The sequence below is a fragment of the Marmota flaviventris genome, chromosome 5 (assembly GCF_047511675.1).
Source record: "Marmota flaviventris isolate mMarFla1 chromosome 5, mMarFla1.hap1, whole genome shotgun sequence".
In the NCBI taxonomy this organism is placed as follows: Eukaryota; Metazoa; Chordata; class Mammalia; order Rodentia; family Sciuridae; genus Marmota; species Marmota flaviventris.
In genome coordinates, this window is record NC_092502.1 from 58005021 (window position 1) to 58020481 (window position 15461).

The window sequence follows — 15461 nt, forward strand, 5'->3', positions numbered from 1 at the left end:
TGGTGTGTGCCCAGCAGAACCACATCCACTAGGAACCAGCCTTTCTTTGTACAATAAAAAAAAACAGATGAGCAAACAAAGAAGACTCCTTCCTCAGGGATTAATTAGCACCTGCTAAGTCTGTAGAAGAATTTGGGTTGAGGCCATTTCCACATCTCTCTCTTAGCCCAGGTATCTATGGCAACATGGGAGCTGCAGTTTTACACATCTCCTTGCCTCTGGACTTGGGGTCTGAGTGAACCAATTCAGGCCATTATGAGGAGCAAAAAGTGAGAACTGCATTAAAGTTCAAGTCTTCAGCTCACTCTAAAGGGGGTTAATCCTATGCCATAAACACAGTTTGGGTGCCTTCTTGGTGCTTGTTCTTGTGCCTTAAGAGCACCGAGCACCATGTCCACCTCTTGGGCTCCTAAAAGCTGTACCCTTCCCAGAAGTGGTAGGTAGCTAGGTGACCTGCACTCAAGGACGGGAGGAATGGCTGCCTTGCAGGGCCACTGTTTGCTGTTTGGGGACGCTGATGGGCCATCTTACCCCTGTCCCACTCTGTAGTAGCCAGGTGGGCAGCCACAGAGGTAGCCCCCTTCCGTGTTGGAGCAGCCGTAATTACAGGGATTCTTAGAGGATGAGCACTCATTCACATCATGGCAGGCACTGGAGAACTGGTCAAAGGAGAACCCGGAGGGGCAGGCACACTTGTAGCTTCCTAGGGTATTGTAGCAGGAAGCAGAGCCACAGGCATTGGGGTTGGAGCACTCATTCTCATCTGTGAAAACAAAGAAATAAACTCTTACATATATACAAGAAGGGGCAGTTAATATGGAAAAGAGCAGGAGTCCCAAAGTACCTATGATTTTATGGGGGAGATAACTTTAGAATTGCTTTTTTTTCTTTTTACTCTGATAGTTGATTTGCAAAGCATATGAAATGAAAAAATGTCCCCTAACTTATGTCTTTTTAAAAAACCTTGCTTTGCCCTTTTATTTTCTGTTCACACTGTTTCTGAATACATTAGCAGTGCTTGGGGAACAGATATTCATAGCTTGCTTAAATAATCAAAAGGCTATATGTCAAACAAATCTACAGAGAGTAGAGGAGTAGTTGCCAGGGGCTGGAGAATGACTACTATTAGGAATGGGTTTTCTTTTTTGGGATAATGAATTAGTAGTGTTGGGAATTAGTAGTGTTGATGGTTTGCATGCCTTGTGAGACTACATTAAAAACCATTTAACCATAAATTTTAAAATGGTGAGGATTATGGTATGTGTATCTCAATTTTTTAAAAAGCCTATCTATCTGCATTTATATCTACTCCCCCAGCAATTCCCCAAATCTCCTTTGTATATGGGAACAAGTATGTAAAATAATTAAATGGAAACACACTATTTATATCCGCTGAACAAACAACCTTTGGAGTGCCTGAGAACCCACGCCATGCAGTGCAGACGGTGCCTCCGGAGGTAGGTTTGCATCCTGCCCTCTGCCGAGGTGCAGCGTTTAATGACTAGCATTGTACTATACATGCCTGACAGGATAATTATAGGTTATACTTTCAGTTGCTATTATCACAAATCACAAATTCAAAGCCCGATTGTGCTTTTAACTTTGGAGGTTATAATTTTGCTCTTAGCAGTCTGGTTGATGTATAGCATGTGGTTTGACTCCTTTAGACTTTATTATAATCCAAATTTCACCCTGGGCACAAATCACATCTGCTCCATGGAATTCTTTCAATTCTTGTGACTACAGATGGAACACAGAGTGTCTGTTTACCTAATATATGACAAGTGTGTATTTCAGTCCTTGTGGGGAAACAGGCCCATTGCAAGGAGGTGTGCCCCGGAGCCCTGACAGCTAGGAGGGAGGAGCAGATCTTGCAGAGCTCAGTGAGATTATGGAAGATGCAGATGGGGGCTCAGTGAAGACGGTTCTCAGACAGGAAATTAAACTTCGTTAAGGACAGCACAGAAGTTATTGGAAGGGTAAATGTTATTAGGTACATTTTCACATCATGGGTCTAGTTTTGGAATTAACTAAGACCACTAAATGTAGAACTCTCAGTCACTGAATATAAAATATACTTGATTACCTAATATGTGAAAATTCTTAACTTTTATTACTTAAGGAGAAAGTCTATAAATTTTCAATAACTTGGCTACATGTGACATAAATATAATGGCTATTTTATTTCTATATATGAAAGTTTTGGAATTCTGCCATGAAGGCTCATCTACTTTTATAAATAGATCTGACATTCATATGCAGTATTTCTTTCCTAACAGGGATTCTAAATTAGATTATAATTTAATGATATGATCTCGACATTAATATATTCAGACACAGGTAGAAAAGTACCAGGCAAAACCGATTAAATTGCATTTAAACATACCAGTCACAAGAATGTTTTTAAATACATTAATATTTTTGGAAGCCCCACGATATACCTCATATTTATAGGCCATAAATGTATAGCATGATAAAATTTTATAGTCTTACAAAAATATGGTCTTGTTTGAAACATACTTTGAATTGACTTGAACCTTTCTAAGCTATGCTTGAATTATTTTGGAAAGTCTATGAAAGCAACTGGAAACTACTGGCACTAACTAAATAATAAAGGCTTCACATAACTAAGATAGCATTTTTCATGTGCAAATGTTAATAATATTTACATATCTTCAATTTTGAATAATTATAGTACTTGTAAATAGTTGAGAATGTTACCATCAGTATAATCTTAGATACTGGAATGTTTTAAATTCTCTATGGTAACTGTTAGTTTGACTTGAAAGCTTTTTAAAATATTAACACTTTCAAAGAATTCTATTTTTCTTGAATTGGTGATGGTATTAATAACATCATAAATTTAAAATTTTATCAATTTAAAGTGTCTAGTACATTGACTGACAGTTTTGGTCATTTACTAAAAGACCCAGATAAATCTATCCGAGATACTTCTTTGCTATATTTTCCCATCAATTGTACGAATGACTGAAACTATTTCACAGTCACAGACAAAGAATGTTTATGGCCTTTTAATTTGAATTTTGTCACAATTCTTATTCTGCTAACTTGTTGCTTGTATTAGTTTCTGGTGGGTGATTTCATTCTATTTCTGCCACATATTTGAATTAAAATTCCAACTGTGTTGTATGGATTTAAGGAAAGAAAGGCAGCCATTTTTTTTTAAGAGACTAGCTGGATTTCTTAACTTTGCACAGAACTAGAACCTTCTGAAATAAAATCCTTGCTGTGAGTTAGAGACACAGGAGCCTGTTGCTTAGAGTTGGCCATTTTTAAAAAGTGAGCTCACAAATTAAAATTTGTAACTGAGGATATCTGCCTCTCGTTCTTTTAGTTTTGGTCTCATCTTTGAAACCACTATTCCTCTGATTAGAAGGCACACAACACAGGCTTCTGGCTGAACTCTAGTGTAAGCTCTTCTTGGTTGATGCCTTTGTGGAAGTACCCACTCTGAGAATCTCATAAAGGGAAACTGGGATATACCACACCACCTTGATTCTTAGGTCATTTCAAACAGTGCTCCTAAATTCATAAAAAACTTGTGCAGCTAATTTTGCTCTAAATGTTTACAGACAGGAACTTCAAAAAACATAAAGAGATTGAATTGACACTTCATACATGATCTTCTCAATTCACCAAACTGTCATTAGAAATTTCTTTGAAGAGGATCACAAAGGGTAAAATGAGATTAATTTATTTAGTGGCTCACTGTGGCACTATATTTGAATAATGCATTGAGTAATTTAAATCATTACAAACAGGAAGCATCCGTCATTCTCACAGGACTATTGTTTCCCTTCAGCTCAGCAACATCGGCTTCTAATGTCAAAATTTGTTGGATGGTGTGTCTATGAAGTGCACTCAAATGGAGCCAAGAAATTAGGCATATGCTAAGTCAGTCAGCTGGTTATTCAAATAGAATAACGTTCTCCTTGATCGCTTGCTCTGTCACTGAAGAATTTCCGTGATTATCAATGCAAGAAACAGAGTCGAGTGCCTACATATTTTATCAACACTTTGTCTGGAGTTGTCAACAGTACTTGTTGTTACAGGTTACTTTTTCTACTTTAAAATACTTTGCATCCTTCATTAAATTTCTTTGACAGGACAGCACAGATGGACTTTCCTCATTAAGTTGATCTGAATTCTTTTAGATTTATAGGAGGGGAATGGATGGGTTAACCTTTAAGTCCCAAATCTAAAGCCATCAAATTCCTGATAAAAAGCAGCTGACTAGGGCAAATGATGATGATGATGATGCTTCACCCTATCTTCAGAAACTTAAGATTACTTCTAGTGGCAATTTAAAATAAGATTACTGTTGAGTTACCATTGGGTACTCAAAAGCGTTTTTATCATAGATATTTTCAGACATGCAATAGAATGAATTCCCATACATCGGTCTTAAGTACTGGTTTTTAAGTTCTAGAATTCAAAGGCTATTTTGAGACTTTGACATTATTTGTTCACTTTATGTAGAGATACTTTAAGGCAAATAAAGCAGGGGTTATGTAATCAATGAGCGCTCACCAACACACTGATTCCACTGGTAATGCTGAATATATCCTTGTGGGCAGCCACACCTGTAGCCTCCCAGGATGTTCTGGCAGCCATGTTGGCACCTGTGGTTTCCATCGCATTCATCAACATCTGCAAAAACAACCCCAGCAAAATCTTTATGTCCCCCTTTTCTCTACTCTTCTTAAATGCATTCTAAACACAACCTTCAGGGGAACAAATAAACAAGACATGGTGCCCAGAGAAGCTATGATTTCTTTCCAAGTCACATGGTTATTAGTCAGTGGTGGCACAAAGCATGGTTCAGAGATAAGAAACCAGCTCATTCTTATGCTCTCCACCAGACCATGGTATATCAGTGCTCTGAATAACAGCTTAATTTCGAAAATCAACCATAACAACCACAAATGTTGTGCATTTTGGATTGATTAACTACATATGGTATGATTTATCTGGTAAATTATATACATATCTATATATAGATAAAGATACACACACATTACATATTCTAGTAGATTCCAAAGTGATTCACATGTAATTCTCATTTTGTGGAAGATACAAACACTAAGAGATACCTAAAAAGTATAATGGTTTTGGAAGCGAACATTTTTATTACCAGTTAAGGTTAATTAGATGCAAATCCCTTTTAAGTATTTGACTGTTATTTTTAGACAAGATGTGGTATTATTATACATATGGAATAATTTCTTTGTTCATATATGCATACTCTTTTGGAATGACAACTGAGGCTTTGAAATCTACCCAGAAAGAGTGAAATAAAATCGGCATGTCTGATGTATGTGTAACAAATTTACATGGATAATTAATAAGTGGTATCTTATGTGCATGGTCATGAGCTGGACTCACACACGGCAAGCAGCTGTAAGTTCAGAACACTTTCAGTGTGTCAGTGACTTCAAATATAAAATTGAAAAAAAATTTTTTTTTTGGTACTAGGGATTGAACCCAGGGGAACTGAGCCACATCCCTAGCACCTTTTTATTTTTCATTTTGAGACAGGTTCTCACTAAGTTGCTTAGCACACCTCACTAAATTGCTGGCTTTGAACTTGCAATCTTCCAGCCTCAGCCTCTGGGGCTGCTGGGATTATAGGTGTACACCACCAGGCCCAGTTAAAATTCAAAAGTTTTAAATAAGTTTTTGGCTGAAAGACATAAAAATCTATAAGTCTTATAAAGAGCTCATTAAATACTTTGAACATATATAGAAAGAGTTCAAAATCATATTTCTAGGAATAATTTATTTAAAATGGATAATTAAATCAATAAAAATATACATTGTAAGGTTACATAAGAATGTAGAAGGAAATGTATGCAGGCTCATGATCTTGGTCATGGTTTATCCCATAGAAGAGACCGATCCTAATAAATCTGTCCTATAATATACTAGATCTTGCAATATAAACATTTAAGTCCTGGATGGTATTTTATCGACTGCAGGCAGATTCTTATTTTGTCATCACTGAAATGTTCCTTTGGATTTTATTAGAGGAAATACCTATTGCTGGGGAGACTTTATAGAGAAAACTCATTGTAGAAAAAGAGAATATGGCAGGAGTCTCAGCCCATGTAAGATAGAAGAAATAGCCATCAGTTTTCCCCAGTGCTTTCAATACATTTCTCTAATTCTCTGTGGTAACAGGTTCTCTTTTTCCATTTAACTTTTACACCTTTAACCATCATGGAATAAAAGCCCAATTATTGTTAATTTGTGGTATACTTGTATACCACCGTAAACCATGTTGAGCACAGATTTCTTTTTCAAATCAATTATTTCTCAGATCAATGATTAGGTAAACAGGTGTTTTTTAAAAAAATTTACTTGTTCTTTTTAGTTATACATGACAGTAGAATGTATTTTGACATATTATACATACAAGGAGTATAAATTCCCATTCTTGTGGTTGTCCGTGATGGTGGAGTTACACTGGTGATGTATGATATATGAACACAGGAAAATAGTGTCTGATTCATTCTACTGTTTTTCCTATTTCCATCTACCCTCCCTATCCTTCATTCCCCTTTGTCTAACCCAATAAACTTCTATTCTTTGCCCGCCTCCACCCCACTCCATTGTGTGTTAGCATCCACATATCAAAGAGAATATTTGGCATTCAAACAGCTTATTTTTAAAAGTTAATTTCTAATTCCAGAATTTTTGTTTTATCACATTCAAGTTTTCCTCTGCTCTCAAAAAGATCACTAAAACCTATGGACAAAATTCAATTGCCAGATTCTATTTTGCTAAACCATCATTTTCTCTTTTGAGATGATTGCAATTTTTCATCTAATGGCTTGGAGGTTTAGCGAAATATGTAGTTTGCTGTTACGAGATAAAGGATTTTTAAGCAAATAAACTCACCTTCACAGTTCAGTCCAGTGGCATCGAGAGAGAACCCTCTCTGGCATTCGCAGTTGAAACTTCCAGGGGTGTTCTGACAGATTCCCTTTGCCCCGCAGAGTGAAGGCTGAGACCCACACTCATTGTTGTCTAGCAAAGCACCAAGAAGGAGGTGTCAGGCATCCCAGTTATTCACACATGACTTACATTTTACTACATCAAGTAAAAAGTGATGGATGAAAGCTTAATCTTCACTATGTAAAAACCTAAGTCTGCATTCACTGTTATATTAAAGGCAAACATGGTAAGAAAAACTGTATTTCTGAGAGGTTTGAAACTAGGGTGTATTTTAGGGCCACTGCAGGAATAATTTTAGAGAATATAGACGGAACATCTTTTAGCATGTGCTTTCTAAAATGTAAAAAAAAAAAAAAAAATGCCCTGTATTCATTAGCATGCTCTAAATTACCACGAGCCTGTAATCACATTTTTATCTGGACACCATAGCTATTTTCAGAACATGATGTAAGGCATTGCCTGGAATATACGGTGCATGTGCTTGGACTGTTTAGGCCTTTCTTCCTCTGGATATTGTTCTTGCGAAAAAATGTCTGTACCATTAGCAACTTCTTTAGACCACTAATTACAAGGGGCTTGTTCTAAATAGAAGTATGAAGACACGATTTAGCAATCATTTTAAATACAACTTTCATGTCCCTACCAAAAGTGTGTGAAAGTTCCCGACTGTAATTTTGCCTTACCAATGCAAGCAGTGTGGTGCTGGGTGAAACCAGGTGGACATTTACAGGTAAAGCCCCCCAGGGTGTTGACACAGAGGAACTGGCAGTTGTGCTGTTTGGTCTGACATTCATCGAGGTCTGAAATTAAAGACAGTCCCATGGAAATCAGAGCAGTGATCTGGCTACGCATCCTTTCTCATGAAACCGCAGGAGGCATGCATGTTTCATTGGGAGTATTTTGTGCAATTTCTTTTTTTTGCTGGGATCTTTGTGGGTTTCCATATGCATATGACAACAAGCACTTTCTTTCCCAGTATTTGAACGGCATCAATATCATGGGCTACTATGATAGGATGACAAAGGCAATCCAAACACAGTTTTCTTAAAATAAGTAACTAAAAGTAACTAACCAGATCACAATAGGTTCCATGAACTATTCTCAAAACTAACATTCAAAGGTTATAATTCTTGCATTTAATGCACTTTAGTATGTTCAGATTGTTCCTAGTAAAGGAGGGATTAAATAAAAATAAAATGAATTCCGAAATTGATGAAGGTCCTAACACAAGCATCCAGCTGGATTCTCCAGATCAAATAAAAACACCATCAATACCAGAAAGCAAAAAGCAAAAACAGGTTCTGTAATTTTAGTCACAAACAATATTCATAACTTGGCATGGGGGTGCACATCTATAATCCCAGTGGCTCAGGAGGATGAGGCAAAAGGATCGTAAGTTCAAAGCCAGCCTCAGCAATTTAATGAGGCCCTAAGTAATCTAGCAAGACGATGTCTCTAAATAAAATAAGGGCTGTGGATGTGGCTAAGTGGTTAAGCACTCCTGGGTTTAATCCCTAGTACACCCCCACCATGGTATTAATATTTGGACTTATATAAAAGAAAACTCAACATTTGGTATTGGTTAGTCTGAAAAATCAGGAAAATACATTTAAAATACATTCACTACATAATATAAGATGTAGACAAGACTGATTCATTATTTTATGGCTTAAAATATTTCAGTTGCACTCATATTATAAACACTGCAAAATTAAATTCACCCCTCCTGGCTCTCCAAACATGTTCAAGATAATATTAGGTCTTGTTATTAGTTTGTTTTTGGTACGTTTTGGAAATAAATCTCATTTTACTGAGGATAATCTATATTTAAATTTTTTCTTAGTCCTTTTATTCCACACGGGTGAAGTTTCCTACAAAATCAAATATGAGTATACTATTGAAACTATTTTAATAATTAAATTTAGCTTAAAAATAATTACTTTTAATACAACTTACTTTTAATATAATTTACCCATTATTTTTCGCTTTTCTGCAACAGATGTGTAATAAAGATAGCTTAGAGAAATGACATCTTAGGTAAGTAAAACAATAGAAAATCTCTTAGTGATTTGTTTCAACTCTTCCCCTGCCAACATTTCATTTCGCTTTGTTTTAATTTTTAAAAAATGTGCGTGGTTTGCTCTAAGGAGCCAACTCTTGGACTTTAAAACATTTGTTCTGCTTCCATTAATGGGCCTTTGGATAGAAGTTTCTATGACTAATAAAATAGCTACTGAGAAGGTGCATTGTTATGAAGATGATGATGCACATGGTATAATCCCTGATTACCTAATATCAGAATCTGAAAGTAGAGAGAGAGAAAAGGATCATAATTTCTGGAGACTCTTTGCTCACCTTTGCACGTCTTCCCATCCTCTTGCAGGACGTAACCCCGTGGACAGGAGCACTGATAACTCCCTTCAGTGTTCTTGCAGATGAAGTTGCATGGTTTCGGGGACTGGGAACATTCATCAAGGTCTAAGTAAAAGTGATGTGAAGATTAAAGTCCTGGTTAAAAGAAACAACCAACTTCTCTCTTCCCTCCATATTCTCATATTACTCTTTTTGCTTTTCCTCTGGCACTTAAAATGAAATACAGCCAGACAGAAATGAGACACAGGAAGATTTTCCTTAAAGTAATACTGAAATGGGTAATCTATTGGGATATCACATAAGCTGATGAAATATGGAGGAAATACTTTTTATTTCTTTAGTGAAAACTAAATCGATTATTTTGTAAAAATTCAATAAAGGGCAGTCCCCTCACCTCCAAATGTCAGAATAAGATAATAAAAAAATAAGAAAAAAACAATAAAACAGTCAAAGGATTCTCCACTGAGACTGCCTAGCAATAGAAATTTCAGATGATGCTTATTTTTATGCAGAGAATAGTAAAAAAGGCACTCTTTATATATACAAAGCATGCAAACTCACAATAAAGGCATTTTTCTTTCATCAAAAGAATGACAAGTGGGTATTTGTAAATTAAAAGATAAAATATTGAAAGAATATTTCATAATTTTTAGGTTTCCCTGATTGAATAGACATTTTTTGATGAATTGAGCATTTCTGTAGCCCACATGGTCAAACAAGTAGCTGAAATGGTGCTGTCAGGAACCACATTATTGAGAGGAGTGGCATCATTTTCATAAAATGTGTGTTCTGAAGCTCCTTGACAAAGATCCTGTACTGACAGTAAGCAATTTGTAAGACACCGTAGTAGATAAGTCCCCGACACAGAGGTGCCCAGCCTCATTGTTATGGTTTGGATGTCCCCCAAAACCTCATGTATGAGACAATGCAAGAAGGTTAAGAGGAGAAACAATTGGGTTATAAGAGTCTTAACTGAATCAGTGATTTAATTCCCTGACAGGGATTAACTGAGTGGTAACTGAAGTGTTAGGGTGTGGGTGGAGGAGGTGGAAATTAGGGTATGGCTTTGGTGTATATATTTGTATCTGGTGAGTGGAGTCTCTCTCTCTGCTTTCTGAGGACTGTGATATGAGCTGCTTCCCTCCACTACACTCTCTATGTCCTGTCTCACCTAGAGCCTGGAGGAATAGAGCCCTCTGTTGATCTCTGAAACCATGAGCCCTCAAATAAACTTTTCCTCCTCTATAGTTGTTCTGGTCAGATCTTTTGTCACAGCAGTGAAAAACTGACTAAAACACTCACCTACACAAGATGTTCCACTGATGTCTGTGGTGTAGCCAACCTTGCAGAAGCATCGGAAGGAGCCCATGGTGTTGATGCACTGGCCGTTGGTGCAGAGATTTGGCATTACCTTACATTCATCAATATCTGTGGACCAAGAAAACCAACAATAAACAGAGGTCAGTATGTATGCAAAGTGAAAGTTATTTGAAGTGAAGAGAAACTTAGGAACTGAAATGAGAAAACCAACAGCAAATACCCATAGTACTTCAGGAGAATCTTTTCATTATTCAAAGAATAGAAACATGGAAGGAAAAGAAGTGATACAAAGACAAACAAAAGAGGACTGTGCTGAAACTGCTTTCTAGGAATACCCATTTTGTTATCTAAGTATCAATCTTTTTCTTTTTTTTCCCCCTGTCATCTAGAGGGCTACCTCTTTGAAATCCAACTAATTTGGAAGTTGAGATATTTCCCATAGTTTTGGCCTCAAATTCACATTTCTGTTAGACTCTGAATAAATAATTTTTGGTAGTAGTCAGGCAAAGAATTGGGAATCTGTGTAATAATGGAGGAAAATGGCCATTTGCAGAACATTGGTTTCTTAACTGGGTGTACCAAAGAATGGAAACCACCAACCAATCAGGAGACTTTGTTATTTTGAGATTATGCTACAAATAGAAGAAATTCCTACATACAAATAAACAATATTTACTTAAGTAAGGCAAGTTTGGTTTGGAGGTTACAAGAATGCACTTTAGGGCCAGACTGATTTGTTCCATTTCTGGAATTATAGTCCCTTAAAATGAGCATGATCTTGGAAACATTATTTATTGTTATATTAGCTTTTTTCAGTTTCTAATTCATTAATATTGGAATAATAAATTCTACCTTCTAGAGGTTTGATATGAAGAAAAATATTTTAAAATTTCTCCAACTTAGACAAGAACATCCTTTCTATTTGTGTATATAATACACACATACACACAGATATAAACAGAAACATACAAATACATCAATTTTTACTCTTCTTTCAAATTAATCCAAATTAATGAAATTCACTATATTGATAAGATACATGATGTTTTTCAACTCCTCACCTCTTCCATCTGTGGTGTATCCTGGGCCATGAGGACAAATCTTTTTGTACTGGGCAGTTCCAGGAAGTGGGCAAAGCTCACACTGGTGTCCCCAACCTCGCCCGCCATCACAGCAGCATTCTGACTTTGTGACAAGATTGCGACTGCTGGATGCCATCTGACACATTGTCTGTAATACCTCTGCAAAGCAGAGTCCCTGTCGATTGTCTGAAACGGCGAAGTAGTAAGAGTTAAGGCTAGAGAACTTATACTTCATTATATTGGGTTTCAAATTAAATAGGACAATCAATGCTTTCCCTCAGCAATATTTGTTTTAAAAGATAAGTGTTCTTTTATATGAATAATCTACATTGCATAAGACAACTATAAAGTTTTGTTGATGGTTAAGTTCACTACAGACAACTCATTAAATTTGACAAAAAGTGATACTATACAAACAGATGCATCTTTTTCCTTCAATCCATGAGCAACTAAAGGATAATGAACCACCATTCCCATAGAATCCAAATGAAAGGAAAATTAAAATTTTCTCTCTCAATAAGCAAAGGAGCAATATGATTTATTTTTGAAAAGCAACTTCTAGACTATGTTATGAGCTTGGTATATATTCAATCAAATCTCTGCTATTCTAAAATATGATTAAAAAATCTGGACTGAGCAATTTTTGTTTTTTAGTGTAAATAAAGGAATGTCTCTGAGGGAAAACTATAATATGGTTTTATAAACCACCCTAGTGAAACTGTTTGTAATATGAGCAGAAAATTACACTTTCCTTGTAGGTTATCTTTTCAATTTCCTAAAAGATTGATTATTAGTAAAGGTTTAGACTGGAGACAGCAATAAACAAAATTTTTTTTCCTGACTAAAAAATGTCCTGGGATTTGAAGCAGCTGACCTCATTCTGAGAAGGACTGCACATAGTTGAAACATGGTCTTTTTATGCCACATCAAATGATGATATTCTTTCTCTTTGTTTGCTTTAAATTTTAATATACCATACTTTTTCAGCTGCCATAATTAGCTGCAATGGTTATAATGTATGCACATTTTTTTTTGCATTCAGATACAACACAATGTCACAGGAGAATATTTTGTAAAACATTTTCTGTACCATTAATATAAAAATTAACCTTCACTGCATTTTTGAAATGTGGCATTTACTTTGCATTAATATCAGCAGAGCTTACCTCACATTGCAAATATTTTCTTTTGGAATTAAATCATCCCCTGATGTAAGTTTTACTAAGGTCACATTTTCCATAGAACTTAATTAATCTTAATTTTGTAAAGTCTATTTAAGATTGTTATTTATATTACACATAGATGTGCACCACAAGACACACGTGTACAAATAGGTCATTTTAATAGATGTGTACTTTGAGGAAGAGGTATGTGGAGCACTCAGATTGGAACATTGATTTAGCAGACAAGAATATATATATGTGGCACTCTTCTGTGATGACATCATAAAACAGATGTTTTATTTACCAAGTAAAACATAATTCATGTATCAACTTACCAAGACACTCAGTGCCTGAGGAACTTGACTGGAACCCTTCATTACACTCACACCTGTAGCTTCCAATTATGTTAACACAACGCCCGTTTTCACAGATTCCTGGTTTAGTCCTGCATTCATTTTCATCTTTAGAAAAACAATATGAAAAATGAGTGGCTTATAAAATCATAAATTACCTATTGTCTTCCGATGAGTTATATCTTTTTTTTTTTTAGAACTTCTTTTATCAAAATACCAAGATGGGATTAAATACAGTAATTAATCTTTACCTCATTCTTCCAGGTGGTTCTTTCTTAAGGGAACATTTTCTTCCCACTCACCTCCCTCTGGGGAAGATGGATGGGCTTCTATTCAGAATGGAAAAGCTGGCTTTTGGAAGGGACGGACTTGCCCCAAGACACCAGAGCAGAAGGGGAAGAACTTTGGGTAAGAAGCTGTGAGTTTATGTGACAGGAGATAAAGGCTGAGGGCTGCAGGGTGGGAGGAGGGAAGGCCTCCCAGGCCAGGCAGGAAGGCTCTGGGGAATGCTGTCCTCTGTGAGGGCAGTTAGTGAGAGAGGCAATAGGGGAGTACTGCCCTTCTGGCTGTTGATAAAGAAATCAATCTATTAGAACAAAATTATTTTATCAAAGTTTCCCATATAAGTACTCATTGAATTTATTTCAGATTTCTTAAATATTATTTAGTTATTTTTTTGTCAAAGCTATGGTGTTAGGAGTGTAAGGGAGCTCATGGTAATCTTACCTTTTGGATAAATTGCTCCTTTCATCTTTACCAAATTTTAGTTTTTAGTCTTTTTCCCCAGGTGTTTCTCTTTATCAGCGCTTGCCTTGAATATCTTGCTCTATTGCTTTCTTTTCAACCTATCTCACATTTGATTAAGGTACATTTCTTGTAAAAAGCACCTTGCTGCATTTTAAACAATTTTTAAATTACATTTATCTTTAAACCAGCAATTTAGCCTACATCTATCATGACTGTCAGGTCTCGATTCTCACCTGCTGTTTTATGTTTTACATGTACTGTGCTCTTTCCTCCTTTTCTCAGCTATTAGATAGTCTAGTTTTCTATTCCTTCCTCTTGCTCCCAACTCATATTTAGAAATTACAGTGTACTGTTTATTCTTCTAGTGGTAACCACTAAACAATTTCAATGCATGCTTCAAAATTACCCATTATGTTCTAGCAGTAATGGAGCAGTTTAAACTAAATCTTTGTTGCTCAATTTGTAGGTGTCCTATATATGGGGCATTGGAACATAATGGATTTTAGTGCATATATTTTCTACAAAAGCTTCTGTAACAAGCACCTTTGTGAGTATTTACTTCTCTTTGCTCTCTGCCAGTGCCAACAACCATGTTAATATGATCCAGAAACTTTGTCTTGTTACATTTGTAATGTACTATCCATCAGCATCTACTTAAATAATGAAATTTACTGGCTTATTGGCTCTCCACCACATCACATATACAATCACTTTCTCTTGGATTAATTTAAAAAAATTATATTAGAGTATACAGTTCAGGAATTATTTCAGAGAGGGTATGTGAGTGGTAAATACATTCTAAAACAGATTTCTGACAAGGTCTTATTTTGATTGTTTCCATACTTGATTTTAGAATTTTAGTTAAAAATTACTTTCTTTTACTCAGCATTACTGTTCACTTGTAGGGAATCTAGCTTTCCTTTCTGGAAGCTCTAAGGATTTTAACTTTGCTCTTAGTGTTTTGAAATTCACCATGTTTGTCTTGAGGTAAATATCATTTCCCTTTTAGGAAAAATAATATCACAACCATTTAAAAATATATAAAGTACTGAGCTAATCTCTGAATTTTAAAAATTGCCTATTTATTATTTCTAGAATCTGAGGGTGCAAGGTCTGCCACCTTGATCTAATCTTTTCCCTAACGTCATCCCACCTTTGTTCTGATTAACATTTTAGTTGTCTGAATTGTGTTTTTCAAAAAGGGCTCTTGCTAAATATACTACCTGAGCTCAGATGTATAATAGAGCATTTGTACTTGAAAGATAACTTAATATGTCTCAAATTCTTAGATTACTTTTGCTTTACTGCCACTCATTTTGAGAATTACCAAAAAGCAGGGATTGCTGTTGTTGGCATTTGTAACTTTAGAAGGTATACTTTGGTTTGATGTGCCATTTATAAAATTTTCATTTCCAGCATCCACTTTCTATCCTTTGCCAATTTCT

The 15461-nt window shown here is 35.8% G+C and overlaps 1 protein-coding gene across 1 annotated transcript in view; it reads right to left on the bottom strand.

Annotated features, from left to right (window-relative positions):
* Positions 1–15461, bottom strand: part of Fbn2 (fibrillin 2) — a 231897-nt gene that overhangs the window by 3076 nt on the left and 213360 nt on the right. Inside the window, exons 56-63 of the mRNA XM_027949328.2 lie at positions 13252–13377; positions 11733–11939; positions 10654–10779; positions 9334–9456; positions 7662–7778; positions 6922–7050; positions 4552–4671; positions 532–763 (exon numbers count right to left, since the gene is read on the bottom strand). Of these exons, the coding sequence (XP_027805129.2) occupies positions 532–763; positions 4552–4671; positions 6922–7050; positions 7662–7778; positions 9334–9456; positions 10654–10779; positions 11733–11939; positions 13252–13377 (1180 nt within the window). The remainder of the gene's footprint in view (positions 1–531; positions 764–4551; positions 4672–6921; positions 7051–7661; positions 7779–9333; positions 9457–10653; positions 10780–11732; positions 11940–13251; positions 13378–15461) is intronic.